This window comes from Amblyraja radiata, chromosome 15, assembly GCF_010909765.2.
Source record: "Amblyraja radiata isolate CabotCenter1 chromosome 15, sAmbRad1.1.pri, whole genome shotgun sequence".
NCBI lineage: Eukaryota > Metazoa > Chordata > Chondrichthyes > Rajiformes > Rajidae > Amblyraja > Amblyraja radiata.
This window is the reverse complement of record NC_045970.1, coordinates 52,379,148-52,392,415: the sequence shown is the minus strand read 5'-3', so window position 1 is coordinate 52,392,415 and position 13,268 is coordinate 52,379,148. Positions and strand designations below refer to the sequence as shown.

The following is a 13,268-nucleotide window of genomic DNA, read 5'->3' as shown; positions in this document are numbered from 1 at the left end:
TTCAGACCATATAACCATATAACAATTACAGCACGGAAACAGGCCATCTCGGCCCTTCAAGCCCGTGCTGAACACTTATTTTCCCCTAGTCCCATCTACTTGCACTCAGACCAGAACCCTCCATTCCTTTCCCGTCCATATACCTATCCAATTTATTTTTAAATGATAAAATCGAACCTGCCTCCACCACTTCCACTGGAAGCTCATTCCACACAGCTACCACTCACTGAGTAAAGAAGTTCCCCCTCATGTTACCCCTAAACTTCTGTCCCTTAATTCTCAAGTCATGTCCTCTTGTTTGAATCTTCCCTCCTCTCAATGGGAAAAGCTTATCCACGTCAACTCTGTCTATCCCTCTCATCATTTTAAAGACCTCTATCAAGTCCCCCCTTAACCTTCTGCGCTCCAAAGAATAAAGACCTAACTTGTTCAACAAGTTTCTGACCAGATATGATTAAACGCGACAATATAGGCACAACAAGATATCATTCCCAACAATGACATAGATGAGCACCAATATCTCAAGTTGGAGGGCATTTAGTCCTGGGTGTGAATAACAGCAACAGTACAGAACAATACAACTCGGCAGTCACTTATGGACCTGCTGGTGTCGCAGTAGGCTGGACGACTGAGTGAATCCCTTCCCACACACGGGGCATGTGAACGGCCTCTCCCCGGAGTGGGTGAGCTGATGCCTCAGCAGGTACGATGACAGGGTGAACCTCTTGCCACACTCGGAGCAGATGAACGGCCTCTCACCCGTGTGAACCCGCTGGTGCCTGATGAGGTTGGTGGAGCAGCGGAACCTTTTCCCACAGTGAGTGCAGTTGAATGGTTTCTCCCCAGTGTGAATGCGTTGGTGTCTTAGCAGGTCACCCGACACAGTAAACCCCTTCCCACACTGGGAGCAGGTGAACCGCCTCACCCCGTTGTGAGTGCGCTGGTGTTTCAGTAGTTCCTGCTTACTCTTGAAGCCCCTCACGCATTCAAAGCAGGTATAAGGTTTCTCATCAGTGTGAACTAGTTGGTGGGCCGTCAGGTTGGATGACTGGGTGAATCCCTTCCCGCACAGCATGCAGGTGAATGGCCTCTCTCCAGTGTGAGTCTTTTGGTGTTTTAGCAGGTGACTTCTCTTTTTGAAGCTCTTTTTGCAGTTTGAACATTTGAAAGGTCTTTGGTCAGTGTGGACCAGTTGGTGCGCGGTGAGGTTGGAGGCACAGGTGAACCCCTTCCCACACACAGAACAGACGAAGGGCCTCTCCTCACTGTGCACGTGCTGGTGTTTCAGCAGGTGAGCCCTGCTTTTGAAGCTCTTCTTGCAGTCAGAGCATTTGATGGGTTTCTGATCGGTGTGGACAAGTTGATGTGCGATGAGGTGGGTCGACTGAGTAAATCCTCTCCCGCACATGGAGCACGTATATGGCTTCTCCCCGGTGTGAACTCGCTGGTGTCTCAACAGGGTGTACGAACGGGTGAACCCCTTCCCGCACACAGGACATATGTACGTCTTTTTGCCCATCAGAATGGAGATTTCCGCTTCCATTTTCAAATGCCGATGCGTTTTGGGTTCGGATCAACTAAAGGATTTGTTCAGCTCTTGACTTGATGTTTGGATTTGCAAATTTTCTTCCTAGTGCTCTGCAAAATGTTTCAAATGTATAAAACAGTGGGAACGCGTTAAACAGAGGCGGGTTGCAATACCAAACTTTATGAATCTGCTGGGCTGTGCGGCTGGTGGAAAAAACTTTCCAACTCAACTGGTTCACTGATGTCCTTCGGGTAAGGGGGCCATCAGCTAATCAGGGTCGACGCAAAGCTCTAGGGTATCTGGCAGGAATGAGGAAATGAATCGGGCTCAGGGGAGGAGAGAGGGCAGCAAAAAGGAGGAGCAGGAGGGAGTTAAGTTATAATTATAGGAAGGATGTCAACAAAATAGAGAGAGGACAGAGGAGATTTACTAGAATGTTGCCTGGGTTTCAGCAACTAAGTTACAGAGAAAGGTTGAACAAGTTAGGTCTTTATTCTTTGGAGCGCAGAAGGTTAAGGGGGGACTTGATAGAGGTCTTTAAAATGATGAGAGGGATAGACAGAGTTGACGTGGATAACCTTTTCCCACTGAGAGTAGGGAAGATTCAAACAAGGGGACATGACTTGAGAATTAAGGGACAGAAGTTTAGGAGGGGGAACTTCTTTACTCAGAGAGTGGTAGCTGTGTGGAATGAGCTTCCAGTGAAGGTGGTGGAGGCAGGTTCGATTTTATCATTTAAAAATAAATTGGATAGTTATATGGACGGGAAAGGAATGGAGGGTTATGGTCTGAGTGCAGGTAGATGGGACTAGGGGGGAATACGTGTTCGGCACGGACTAGAAGGGCCGTGATGGCCTGTTTCCGTGCTGTAATTGTTATATGGTTATAGGAGGGACTTAATACATGTACTAAATAATTTTTCAGAAAAACTTCCAGCGCTGTAGTCTGGAACAACAAAGGACCTAGATGTGTGAAGATATGAATGCTTCCAAACTCTCTTCCAAATCCATCAGCATTCTGGCTGTTATAGCTACTGCCTCACAGCGTCAGAGACCTTGGTTCTTTCCTGACCTCAGGCGCTGTCTGTGTAGTGTTGTATGTTCTCCTTGTGAGCTCATGAGTTTCCGCCAGGTCCTCCGATTTCCTCCCACATCCCAAAGACGTGCGGGTTTATAGGTCAATTAGTGCTTTGTAAAATTGCCCCTCATTTGTAGAGAATGGATGAGCAAGTGGGATAACGTAGAACTACTGTGAGCAGGTGATCAATCGCTATTATGGACTCAGTAGGCCGAAGGGCCTGTTTATATGCTGTATCTCAACTCTGACTTAAACATCCTGACTATCTTATTTTCGAGATTTATGATCGGGAACAACAAAGTGAGAGTTCTTTCACACATGAACCACAGCAGTTCAGTCAGCGATAGAAAGGTCATCAACCTTTCCAAGGCCCCATGGCAACAGCATTACTGCAGGACCTGTAGGTGACATCCACATCTCCCACTGCAATATGAAAGTCCCATTGCTACACATATTACAGTGGATGATGAATGCAGCTCATTGCCATCAGTTCGTCAGCAAGTGGGATGGGTGACAAATGCCAGCCTTGCCACCAACTCACAAATCCTGTGAAAGAATGAAAAGGACAAGTTGCTCATCAGAGACTCACATGTGTTGCTGACTGCCCCAGCACAAGGCTCTCTTCGCCATTAGTCTTTGACCTCTCTTCCTTTTGGTTCTCAGCCAATTAATCCATGCTTGCCAACATTATGCTGCCAGGTCAGGTTCAGGGGTTCTGAGGAAGTAAAGAAATAGGAATGATGTTCTTATGATGGAAAGAGTGCAGAGAAGATTTACAAGGATGTTGCCAAGACTTGAGTGGCTGAGCTTTCAGACGAGGTTGGGAAGGCTAGGACTTTATTCCTTTGAGCACGGGACATTGACGGGCGATCTTGAAGCAGTGTATAAGATCATGCAAGGAATAAATAGGGTGAATGCACTTTTACCCATATTGGGGAATCAGTCTGAAGAAGGGTCTCGATCCAAAACGTCACCCATTCCTTCTCTCCAGAGATGCTGCCAGTCCCGCTGAGTTGCTCCAGCATTTTGTGTCTACCTAGGGGAATCAATAACCAGAGGACATAGGTTTTATGGTGTGAAAAAAAAGATTTAATACAAATCTGAGGGCAATTTGTTCACCCGGAGGGTATATGGAATGAGCTGCCAGAGGATATAATTGAGGCAGATACTATAACCGTATTTAAAAATCACATGAACAGTTACATGGATAAAGAAAGTTTTAGAGGGAAGATGTAGAAACAAGGAACTGCAGATGCTGTGTTTTCAACAACAAAAAAATGCTGGAGTAACTCCCTATATATGTAATAGTATAGAAACATAGAAAATAGGTGCAGGAGTAGGCCATTCGGCCCTTCGAGCCTGCACCGTCATTCAATATGATCATGGCTGATCATCCAACTTGATCCGCTCAACACCACTCCCCTGGCTCCCTGTCCTATCCAACATAGCCCCTCCACACATCCGGCGAGTAGTCCTCACTCAAAGGATGCTCCAAAAGACCAAAAACTCCCCTCATCTGCCAATTCACATGGACATCTTCAACCCACCCACTGCTCGACTTCCATCTAGACGACCAATTTGGAAGAACCCACCACCAGCTGATTTCACCATCCAATCAGCTTGGAAAAGGGAATGGGAGTCCAAGGACGTCCCAAATAAACATCTGGTGTCAGACCCCACCCTACCGGTCCCTGGCACCAATCTCCCAAGGCAGCAGTGGACGACGCTGAATAGATTCAGGACTGGACATGGCCCCAGCTTGGCCAGCCTTCACAAATGGGGCAGCAGCCCAACCCCATGGTGTGCTTGTGGAGAGCAGCAAACAATGCAACACATCATTGAAGCATGCCCTCAACAAAGACTCAAAGGAGGACTTGTCACCCTTCATACAGCAGATCAAGAGGCAACTGCTTGGCTAAAGGACTTTGCATTCGCTAAATAAAATCCAACTCAGTATCCTGTACCTGCCTTCTCTCCATACCCCCTGATCCCTTTAGCCACAAGGGCCACATCTAACTCCCTCTTAAATATAGCCAATGAACAGGCCTCAACTACCTTCTGTGGCAGAGAATTCCACAGATTCACCACTCTCTGTGTAAATTTTTTTTTCTCATCTCGGTCCTAAAAGACTTCCCCCTTATCCTTAAACTGTGACCCCTTGTTCTGGACTTCCCCAAAATCAGGAATAATCTTCCTGCATCTAGCCTGTCCAACCCCTTAAGAATTTTGTAAGTTTCTATAAGATCCCCCCTCAATCTTCTAAATTCTAGCGAGTACAAGCCGAGTCTATCCAGTCTTTCTTCATATGAAAGTCCTGCCATCCCAGGAATCAGTCTGGTGAACCTTCTCTGTACTCCCTCTATGGCAAGAATGTCTTTCCTCAGATTAGGAGACCAAAACTGTACGCAATACTCTAGTAGGTGTGGTCTCACCAAGACCCTGTACAATTGCATTAGAACCTCCCTGCTCTTATACTCAAATCCTTTTGCTAAGAATGTTAACATACCATTTGCTTTCTTCACTGCCTGCTGCACCTGCATGCCTACTTTCAATGACTGGTGTATAGGGATCAAGGGACTTGGGAAAAGGGTGCTGAAGCTGTGATCATATTGACTGTTGCAGCAAGTCTGAAGATTGAATGGCCAATTCGTGCTCCTATTTTCTCCAAGATAGAAATATCAGGATTTGGCATGAGCCAATGCAAAGCCACCAAGTAGCTCTATGAGAGATTGATTCATCACAACGGTGGCTTACTACTGAGGAGAAATTGGAGAGGCTAGAATTATTCAAGGAGGAAAAAGTGAATTTTACGAGATGACATTTGAGATGTTTAATTTTGTGATATAAGATAATTGACAAAAGAATCAAAAACGATGGAGATAATATTATTTTGCACAGCCTTAATTTCCAATATGGAAAACAGATCCTGAAAACGTGCTGCCGGCAGATTAATTATAATGTTCAGAGGGAGAGATATCATAAAGGAAAGAACAATTGAGACACAGGGAATTGCAAGTGCTGATTGCTTGAGCAAAGCACAAAATGCTGGAGTAACTCAGGAGTTCAGGCAGAGCAAGGAATGGAATTGCAATGGTTGGTTAGGGCCCTTCTTCAGCCTGATTCTAGTAGTGGGGGAGGGGGTGAAAGCGGGATAAGAGATGGGGGCAGGACAAATGAAATGGATAGATACTGGTGATAGGGGTTCTGATTGGCAGGTGGGTGGACAAAGGCCAAGGATGAAATGGTGTAAGACAAGAAAAGGAGTGAAATACGAAATACAAAACCAGAGAGAGGGATATGGGTGTAAGGGAAAGGGGTGAGTGGGAGGAAAGACAGGCGAGATGATGGGCACAGGTAGATCACAGGAAAGTGAAAGGCAGTGTTACTTTGGAGAAATCAATGTTCAGACTCTTAGTATGGTACTTTATTTGTCACATGTACCGAGGTGCAGTGAAATTATTTTTTGTATGCAGTTCAGTACCAGTATCACAATACATAAGCACTCAGAAACATCTTAGACACACTAGAGGCAGGAAATATGTTCCCGATGTTGGGGGAGTCCAGAACCAGGGGGCCACAGTTTAAGAATAAGGAGTAAGCCATTTAGAACGGAGACGAGGAAACATTTTTCTCACAGAGAATGGTGAGTCTGTGGAATTCTCTGCCTCAGAGGGCAGGTTCTCTGGATGCCTTCAAGAGAGAGCTAGATAGGGCTCTTAAAACTAGCGGAGTCAGGGGATATGGGGAGAAGGCAGGAACGGGGTACTGATTGGGGATGATTTGCCATGACTACATTGAATGGCGGTGCTGGCTCGAAGGGCCTAATGTCCTGCTCCTGCACCTCTTGATTATTGTCTATTGTCTATAAGCATCTCAGATACAGTACAAGTGCACAATACAGATAAAAGAATTCGGAGGGCAAAACAACGAAAAGAAATGTACGGCCCAAAGACTCATTTCGGCGCTGGCCAACAACCCAGTCTGGACAATGGAGGGTAACATACCCAGAATGCTTCGCGGGCTAGAAAGTGGTCAATGCTCAACGCTCAGGGCCAACAGCGTCTGTCTGCACCACGCAGGCGCAGTGTGTGGAGCGCGGGCCTCAGTAAAACCTCAGAAGCCCAGGTCCTCGAATCGGAGCCGGACACTTCGAAAAATAAACCGGAGGTGCAGCCATTCTCACCACCCCCGCCATCCGACCCGCGGCTTCCCGCTGACTCCTCCCGTCGCCACACGGTCCGCCCCACGGCAAAGGACCTGACAAGAGCAATCCCGGCACGCACCAAGCACGGCGGCCGGATGCGCATGCGCCCTCTGCGGGCGGTGAAGAACGTGGCTGATAGACCGGTTGCCCGCTCCAAAGGGATTGTGGGCTTAGACACCGCCATTAATCAAAGCCTTGCGGCAACGTTCCTTGTGATACACCCGTTAGTTTCATATCAATTATTCCGGATTATCCAGCCTGGAAGGAGTTATTAGGGGTGGTTGACGCAGATTCGATAGTGGCGTTTAACAGGCTTTTGAATAGCCACGTGGATATGCAAGGAATGGAGGGAAATGGGTTATGTGCAAGCAATGAAGCGTGGGACTTGCCATTGGGGGCCGAAGGGCCTTTTCCTGCGCTGCTGTATTCTATGAATGTCGCTCACAATTCCATTAAAGTACAGGCTGAACACTGAACAGTAAACACTGAACGAGCATTAGATTACCCCTCAACAGTTGTAGGGCCCTTGCACGGCAGGCGAAGTCAGGACACTTAACCCGTATTGTTGCCATGCACGCCTTCTGGGGTACAAGCGGTGAACATCAGGTAAGTAATAGGTATGGGCAGGCATGTGCAGAACGCAATTCAACAGAGATTATTACTTTACCAGGCTATTTATACTGTTTTATCAGGGACTGGATTGTTTTTACTGTTATTATGTGTGAAATGTTTTAAGTTTCATGTGCGATGCTCCGGTATTCCCTGGGAAACGTCTTCTCATTTTGCACTGTACAACTGTTGCTTTGCAAGATAACAATAAAGGTTGATTGATTAATTGTGATTGAGGCAGAAGATTAACTTTCCAAATAGGTAGAAGCAATGTGACCACGGTGCTGTCCAGTTGGAACCCAAACTTCATCTAAAATACCCTCATTCTGCAGTGTAAAAGCACCTTCAGACTGACTTAAAATCATTGTTCGTGCATTTAACTGTAAACCTATTCCAGAAGGCACTGCAACTTAAAAAAATATTCATCAGTAATTTTGCAAAGAGAAAAGAACCTTCAGCCAAACAGCTGCCACAATTGTGCCAGTTGTCATCTCTTCCACACAGCCATCAGGCTATTAAACACTATTAAATAAGCTATGAGCTCTGAACTGCAAAAGACTATATTATTATTTGCTATTTGCACTATATCTGTTATTTATTGAACCTTTTCCTTTCACCCCCCCCCGTTATATACAATGTTTAAAATTTCACATATTCTGTTGTGCTGCAGCAAGTAAGAATTTCATTGTCCCGTCCGGGGCAAATAATAAAACACTCTTGACTCCTGACTCTTCACTCTTGAGTCACGCACATTGCAAAAATGAAATTATATTCATGCTTCTGCTGCACAGAAATTTTGAAACGAGCAAAATACAAAAACAGCGGCAAAAATATTTGGGTAAACATTTTCGGGGAGGGTTTCATTAGTTGAAGTCAACGTTGATTGATGGACAGCGGGTTGTTCGTCGTTTAATTGGCCCACAACCAAAGATACTAGAGGAGCATCTTTGCCCAGAACCCTGGCCGGCGGGGCGACCTCGTTCATGGTTGATTGACGGTGATGTCGCACCGTGCGCGCCCATCATTGATTGGTGGGAATTGGAGGGGGTGTCGTACCGCCGCCGTTGATTGATCGGGGTGTCGCAGCACCTGCTGTTGATTGGTGGGGCAGTCGCAGGACCCGTTGTTGATTGGTGGGTGTTTGTCACAGCGCCGCCGTTGATTGGTGGAGGAGTAGCAGCAGCTCCCGCTGTTGATTGGTGGACGTGGAGCAGCGCCTACCGTTGATTGGTGGAGGTGGAGCAGCGCCCGCCGTTGATTGGTGGAGGTGGAGCAGGACCGCCGTTGATTGGTGGAGATGGAGCAGCGCCCGCCGTTGATTGGTGAAGGTGGAGCAGCGCCCACCATTGATTGGCGTTGGAGCGCCCGCGACCGCCGTTGATTGGCGGAAGGAATCCGGCGACCGCCTTTCATTGGCGGGTTCCCAGACCGGCCTCTTCTTTGGTTGAAGATGGCGGCGGGCACGCGTGTGTCGAGCGGGCGCGAAGTGAACTCGGTGCCGGACGTCGGGGAGAGTCTGGGGTCGGCGGGCGGGCAGGGCTTTGACTTCCTCTGCATGCCCATCGTCCACCCGCGGTTCAGGAGAGAGTTCTGCTCGGGCCCGGCCAAGGAGAGGCCGGCGGCCCTGACTCGCTCCGACCTGCTGCTCTCCGGCCGCGACTGGAACACCCTCATCGTGGGCAAGTTGTCGCCGTGGATACAGGCGGACTCGGAGGACGAGCAGGTGCGCATGAACTCGCAGGAGGCCCTGCTGCAGGAGCTGAACTTTGCGGCCTACCTCGGCGTGCCCGCCTTCCTGCTGCCGCTGCGGCAGATGAACAACAGCAACCTGGCCAGGGTGCTGATCAACCACCTGCTGACCGGGCACCACTCCACTGTCTTCTGGATCCGGGTGCCACTCATCTCCTGGGAAGACATGCGGGAAGACCTGGTGGAGAACGATCCGGTGCTGCGCTCGGAGGACAGCAGCGAGGAGGAGACCACCTGGTTGTGGTGGCACCATTTCCGCTCCCTGTGCGACTACAACAAGAGGATCGCGCTGGCCCTGGAGGTCGGGCCCGATCTGCCCTCCGAAGCTATCATCGACCGCTGGGTCGGGGAACCCATCAAGGCGGCCGTGCTGCCCACCAGCATCTTCCTGACCAACAAGAAGGGCTTCCCCGTCCTCTCCAAGACGCACCAGAACCTCATCTATCGCCTCTTCAAGCTGGAGGTGCAGTTTGTGATCACCGGGTCAAACCGTCACTCAGAGAAGGAGTTTCGCTCCTACCTGCAATACCTGGAGTATCTCAACCAGCACCGACCTCCACCCAACTCCTACGAGACGTTCGCCAAGGGCTACGAGGACTACTTGCAATGTCCTTTACAGCCGCTGATGGATAATCTGGAGTCTCAGACCTATGAGATTTTTGAGAAGGACCCCATCAAATACTCGCAGTACCAACAGGCTGTCTACAAGTGTCTGCTCGACAGAATCCCAGAGAGTGAGAAGGACACAAACGTTCAAGTCCTGATGGTGCTGGGAGCAGGCAGGGGGCCCCTGGTCAATGCCTCGCTGCGAGCTGCTCGACAGGCCGAACGGAAGATTAAGGTCTATGCCATTGAGAAGAATATCAACGCCATCGTCACCCTCCAGAACTGGAAATATGAGGAGTGGGGGGACCAGGTGACGGTGGTCTCCTGCGACATGAGGGACTGGCAGGCCCCTGTCAAAGCAGACATCATTGTCAGTGAGCTACTGGGCTCCTTCGGTGACAACGAGCTGTCGCCCGAATGCCTGGATGGAGCGCAGAGGTTCCTGAAGGAGGATGGAATCAGCATACCCAGTGAGTACACCTCGTTCCTTGCCCCCATCTCCTCATCCAAGCTTTACAACGAGGTGCGTGCCAGCCGGGAAAAAGATCGAGATCCCGAGGCGCAGTTCGAGATGCCCTATGTGGTTCGACTGCACAATTTCCACCAGCTGGATGCCCCTCTGCCCTGTTTCATTTTCACCCACCCGAACCGAGGTGTCTTCAACAACAACCGCTACAAGTGCCTGGAGTTTGACATCAAGCTGAACACTGTGCTGCACGGGTTTGCTGGTTACTTTGAGACCATCCTGTACAAGGACGTGATGCTGAGTATCCGCCCGGAGACGCACTCCCCGGGCATGTACTCCTGGTTCCCCATTCTCTTCCCCCTGAAGCAACCCATCCCCGTAAAGGCGGGGGAAACGGTGTGCGCTCGCTTCTGGAGGTGCGCCAACCCCAAGAAAGTGTGGTACGAGTGGGCCGTGACTTCTCCGGAATGTTCCGCAATCCACAACCCCACTGGCAGATCCTACACCATTGGTCTGTGAGGCAGTGAGGTCATTGACATGTTTGTGTGCGTGGGGTAGTTGACAAGGCTTGGCCCTTAACTAGTGCTGCTAAACTCTTAACGGTCTTGAGGGTTTACACTGCGTGACATGTTGACCTGCTAGAGGGTAGATGGGAATGTAATGTGGGAGGGTTCGAGTGGGATACCATGTTACTCTTGCCCCCGTCTGGGGATATGTGAAGATCCACTGTGTTATTGACTTATTAAACTGATTTGACAGCAAAGATATTTGGATCTTTAAAACTTTCTTTAAACTAAAGGGCTGGGACAGTGTGCTGATGTCCCACTAACACTGGTTTGATTTTGACCACGGATGCTAACTGCGTAGTTTACATGTTCTCATTGTGACCTCGTGAATTACACCCTGGTGCTCTGACTTCCTCTGCTGACCCAAAGATGTGCTGGTAGTTTAATTGTATTCATAATTGCCCCAAGTGCAGGTGAGTGGCAGTAAAATCTGGTTGGTGATGACTGGGCATGTGAGAGAGAAGTGGTGGCAGGGAAAAAATTGGGGATGTGCAATTGCTCAGACACCTGATGTTGCACTGAATGGCCTTCCAAATATGAATTAAATGCATAGCAGAAACTTGCCCAAGCCCATTCTGATCACAAATAAAATTGCAAATGCAGGAATATGGGGGAAAAAAAAGGAAAATTTATTGCAAGATACAACATGAAAGCGGGCCTTTTGGTCACCAAGTCTATGTTGGTCTTCAACCTCCTGTTTACACTAGTTCTATGTTATTCCACTTTCTTATTCCCCCCCCCCTCTCTTCATTAAGGACAGTTTCTTCCCAACTGTTATCTGGCAACTGAACCGTCCTCTCACCAATTGGAAGGGCGGTCCTGATCTCCCATCTACCTCATTGGAGACCTCTGAATTATCTTTAATCACAATTTACTGCACTTTATCTTGCACTAAAGATTATACCCTTATCCTGTATCTATACACTGGACGGCTTCAATGTAATCATGTGTAGTCTTTTCGCAGACTGGATAGCACGCACAAAACGTTTCACTGCACCGTGGTACACGTGACAATAATAAACGTAATCTAAACTTTATAAAGACCAATTAACCTACAAATCTGCATGATTTTGTGATGCGGAAGGAATCCAGAGCACTGGGAGGAAACCCACACAGTCATTGGGAAAACACGTAAACTCCACACAGACAGCATCTAAGTTCTGGTCAGATCCTGCAACTCTGGTCCTGTGAGGCAGAAGCTCTATTAGATGCGCCAATGTAGCTCTGGAAAATGTTGGATTAATTTATGCCGTTAGCCACTTTGGCAGCATGTGATAAAAGGAGCAGATGATATTTTTGATCGAAGATAAGACACAAAAAGCTGGAGTAACTCAGCGGGACAGACAGCATCTCTGGAGAGAAGGAATGGGTGACATTTCAGGCTGATAAGGATCTCGATCTGAAATGTCACCTATTCCTTCTCTCTAGAGATGCTGCCTGCCCCGTTGAGTTACTCCAACTTTTTGTGGCTATCTTCGGTTTAAACCAGCATTTGCAGTTCTTTCTTACACAGGTAATATTTTTGGTCAGGGATACCTCCTCAGAACTGGAGAACTGTGAACATTTTTGACTATGTATGCTCACTTTTTACAGAGTCCAGTACTCTGTCAGGGGTGGTGCATCGACTTCTCATCCATTGAGAGGGAGCAAGGTGTTGCATCATGCATAGTGGGAATCGGCTCTAATGTTAAAGCTGATTTTAAAATTAATTTCTCCCATGAAATTAAACTGAGCAGCACAGAAAAGGAAAAGGCTGCCCATCCCCTCGAGGCCTTTGTGAAACTGAATTTGGTGAAAGTTGCAATTCAACCTAATTTATTACACACACCTTTTTCATGTTGTTGAACTTAATAAAGATTCCTAAAGCAATCTGATACCTTAAAATGTAGATACAAGATGGAGCTACAGATGCTGGTTTACAAATAAACTACAAAGTACAGGTGTAACAGCGGGTCAGGCAGCGTCTCTGGAGAACAAGAGTATGTGATGTTTCGGGTCGCAAGGCCCGAAATGCCACCTATTCATGTTCTCCAGAAGTGCTGCCTGAACTGCTGGGTTATTCCAGCATTATGTCTATTTTTGTAAACTAACATTTGCAGACCCTATATTCTACCAAAAACTATCCGTCCTGGTTTAGAGATTTTTAGTTAGCATCCTTACTTAAGTAACTTAAAAAAAAAGAGTTGCAGGTATCAGAAGAGTCAAACAGGCTCTTAGAACCACATTGCCCATGCCAATCAAGGTGCCACTTCAACACTGCCTGCCTGCGTTGGCACATACACCTCTAAACCTTTCCCATCCATGTACCTGCCCAAATGTCTTTTAAATGTCTTTTTGTTCTCTTTTTCTGTGGTGAGTCTGTGGAATTCTCTGCCTCGGAGGGAGGCAGCTTCTCTGGATGCTTTCAAGAGAGCTAGATAGGGCTCTTAAAAATAGCAGAGTCAGGGGATATGGGGAGAAGGT

General features: G+C 47.9%; 2 protein-coding genes across 4 annotated transcripts; one reads left to right on the top strand and one right to left on the bottom strand.

Moving 5' to 3' along the window:
• Positions 1-411: 411 nt before the first annotated feature.
• On the bottom strand, positions 412-6,919 carry LOC116981554 (zinc finger protein 34-like). Of its 3 annotated transcripts, none has more exons than XM_033034662.1 (3): positions 6,610-6,919; positions 3,195-3,320; positions 412-1,638 (listed from the first exon to the last, which is right to left on the bottom strand). In XM_033034662.1, exon 3 carries the CDS (start codon positions 1,541-1,543, stop codon positions 590-592), a length of 954 nt encoding a protein of 317 aa, XP_032890553.1. In that variant the 5' UTR covers positions 1,544-1,638; positions 3,195-3,320; positions 6,610-6,919; the 3' UTR covers positions 412-589. The 3 variants fall into 3 exon arrangements, with proteins under 3 accessions (XP_032890553.1, XP_032890552.1, XP_032890554.1); XM_033034661.1 differs by lacking the exon at positions 6,610-6,919 and adding an exon at positions 3,532-3,574; XM_033034663.1 differs by lacking the exon at positions 6,610-6,919 and having other exon boundaries at positions 3,195-3,498.
• Positions 6,920-8,839: 1,920 nt separating this feature from the next.
• On the top strand, positions 8,840-11,004 carry prmt5 (protein arginine methyltransferase 5). Its single transcript, XM_033034575.1, has one exon. The coding sequence runs from the start codon at positions 8,869-8,871 to the stop codon at positions 10,756-10,758; it is 1,890 nt and encodes a 629-aa protein (XP_032890466.1). The 5' UTR covers positions 8,840-8,868; the 3' UTR covers positions 10,759-11,004.
• Positions 11,005-13,268: the final 2,264 nt, after the last annotated feature.

What these genes read in the sequence shown, in the direction of transcription:
- LOC116981554 (XM_033034662.1), bottom strand. Translation starts at nt 1,543, where the DNA reads ATGGAAGCGGAAATCTCCATTCTGATGGGCAAAAAGACGTACATATGT.
- prmt5 (XM_033034575.1), top strand. Translation starts at nt 8,869, where the DNA reads ATGGCGGCGGGCACGCGTGTGTCGAGCGGGCGCGAAGTGAACTCGGTG.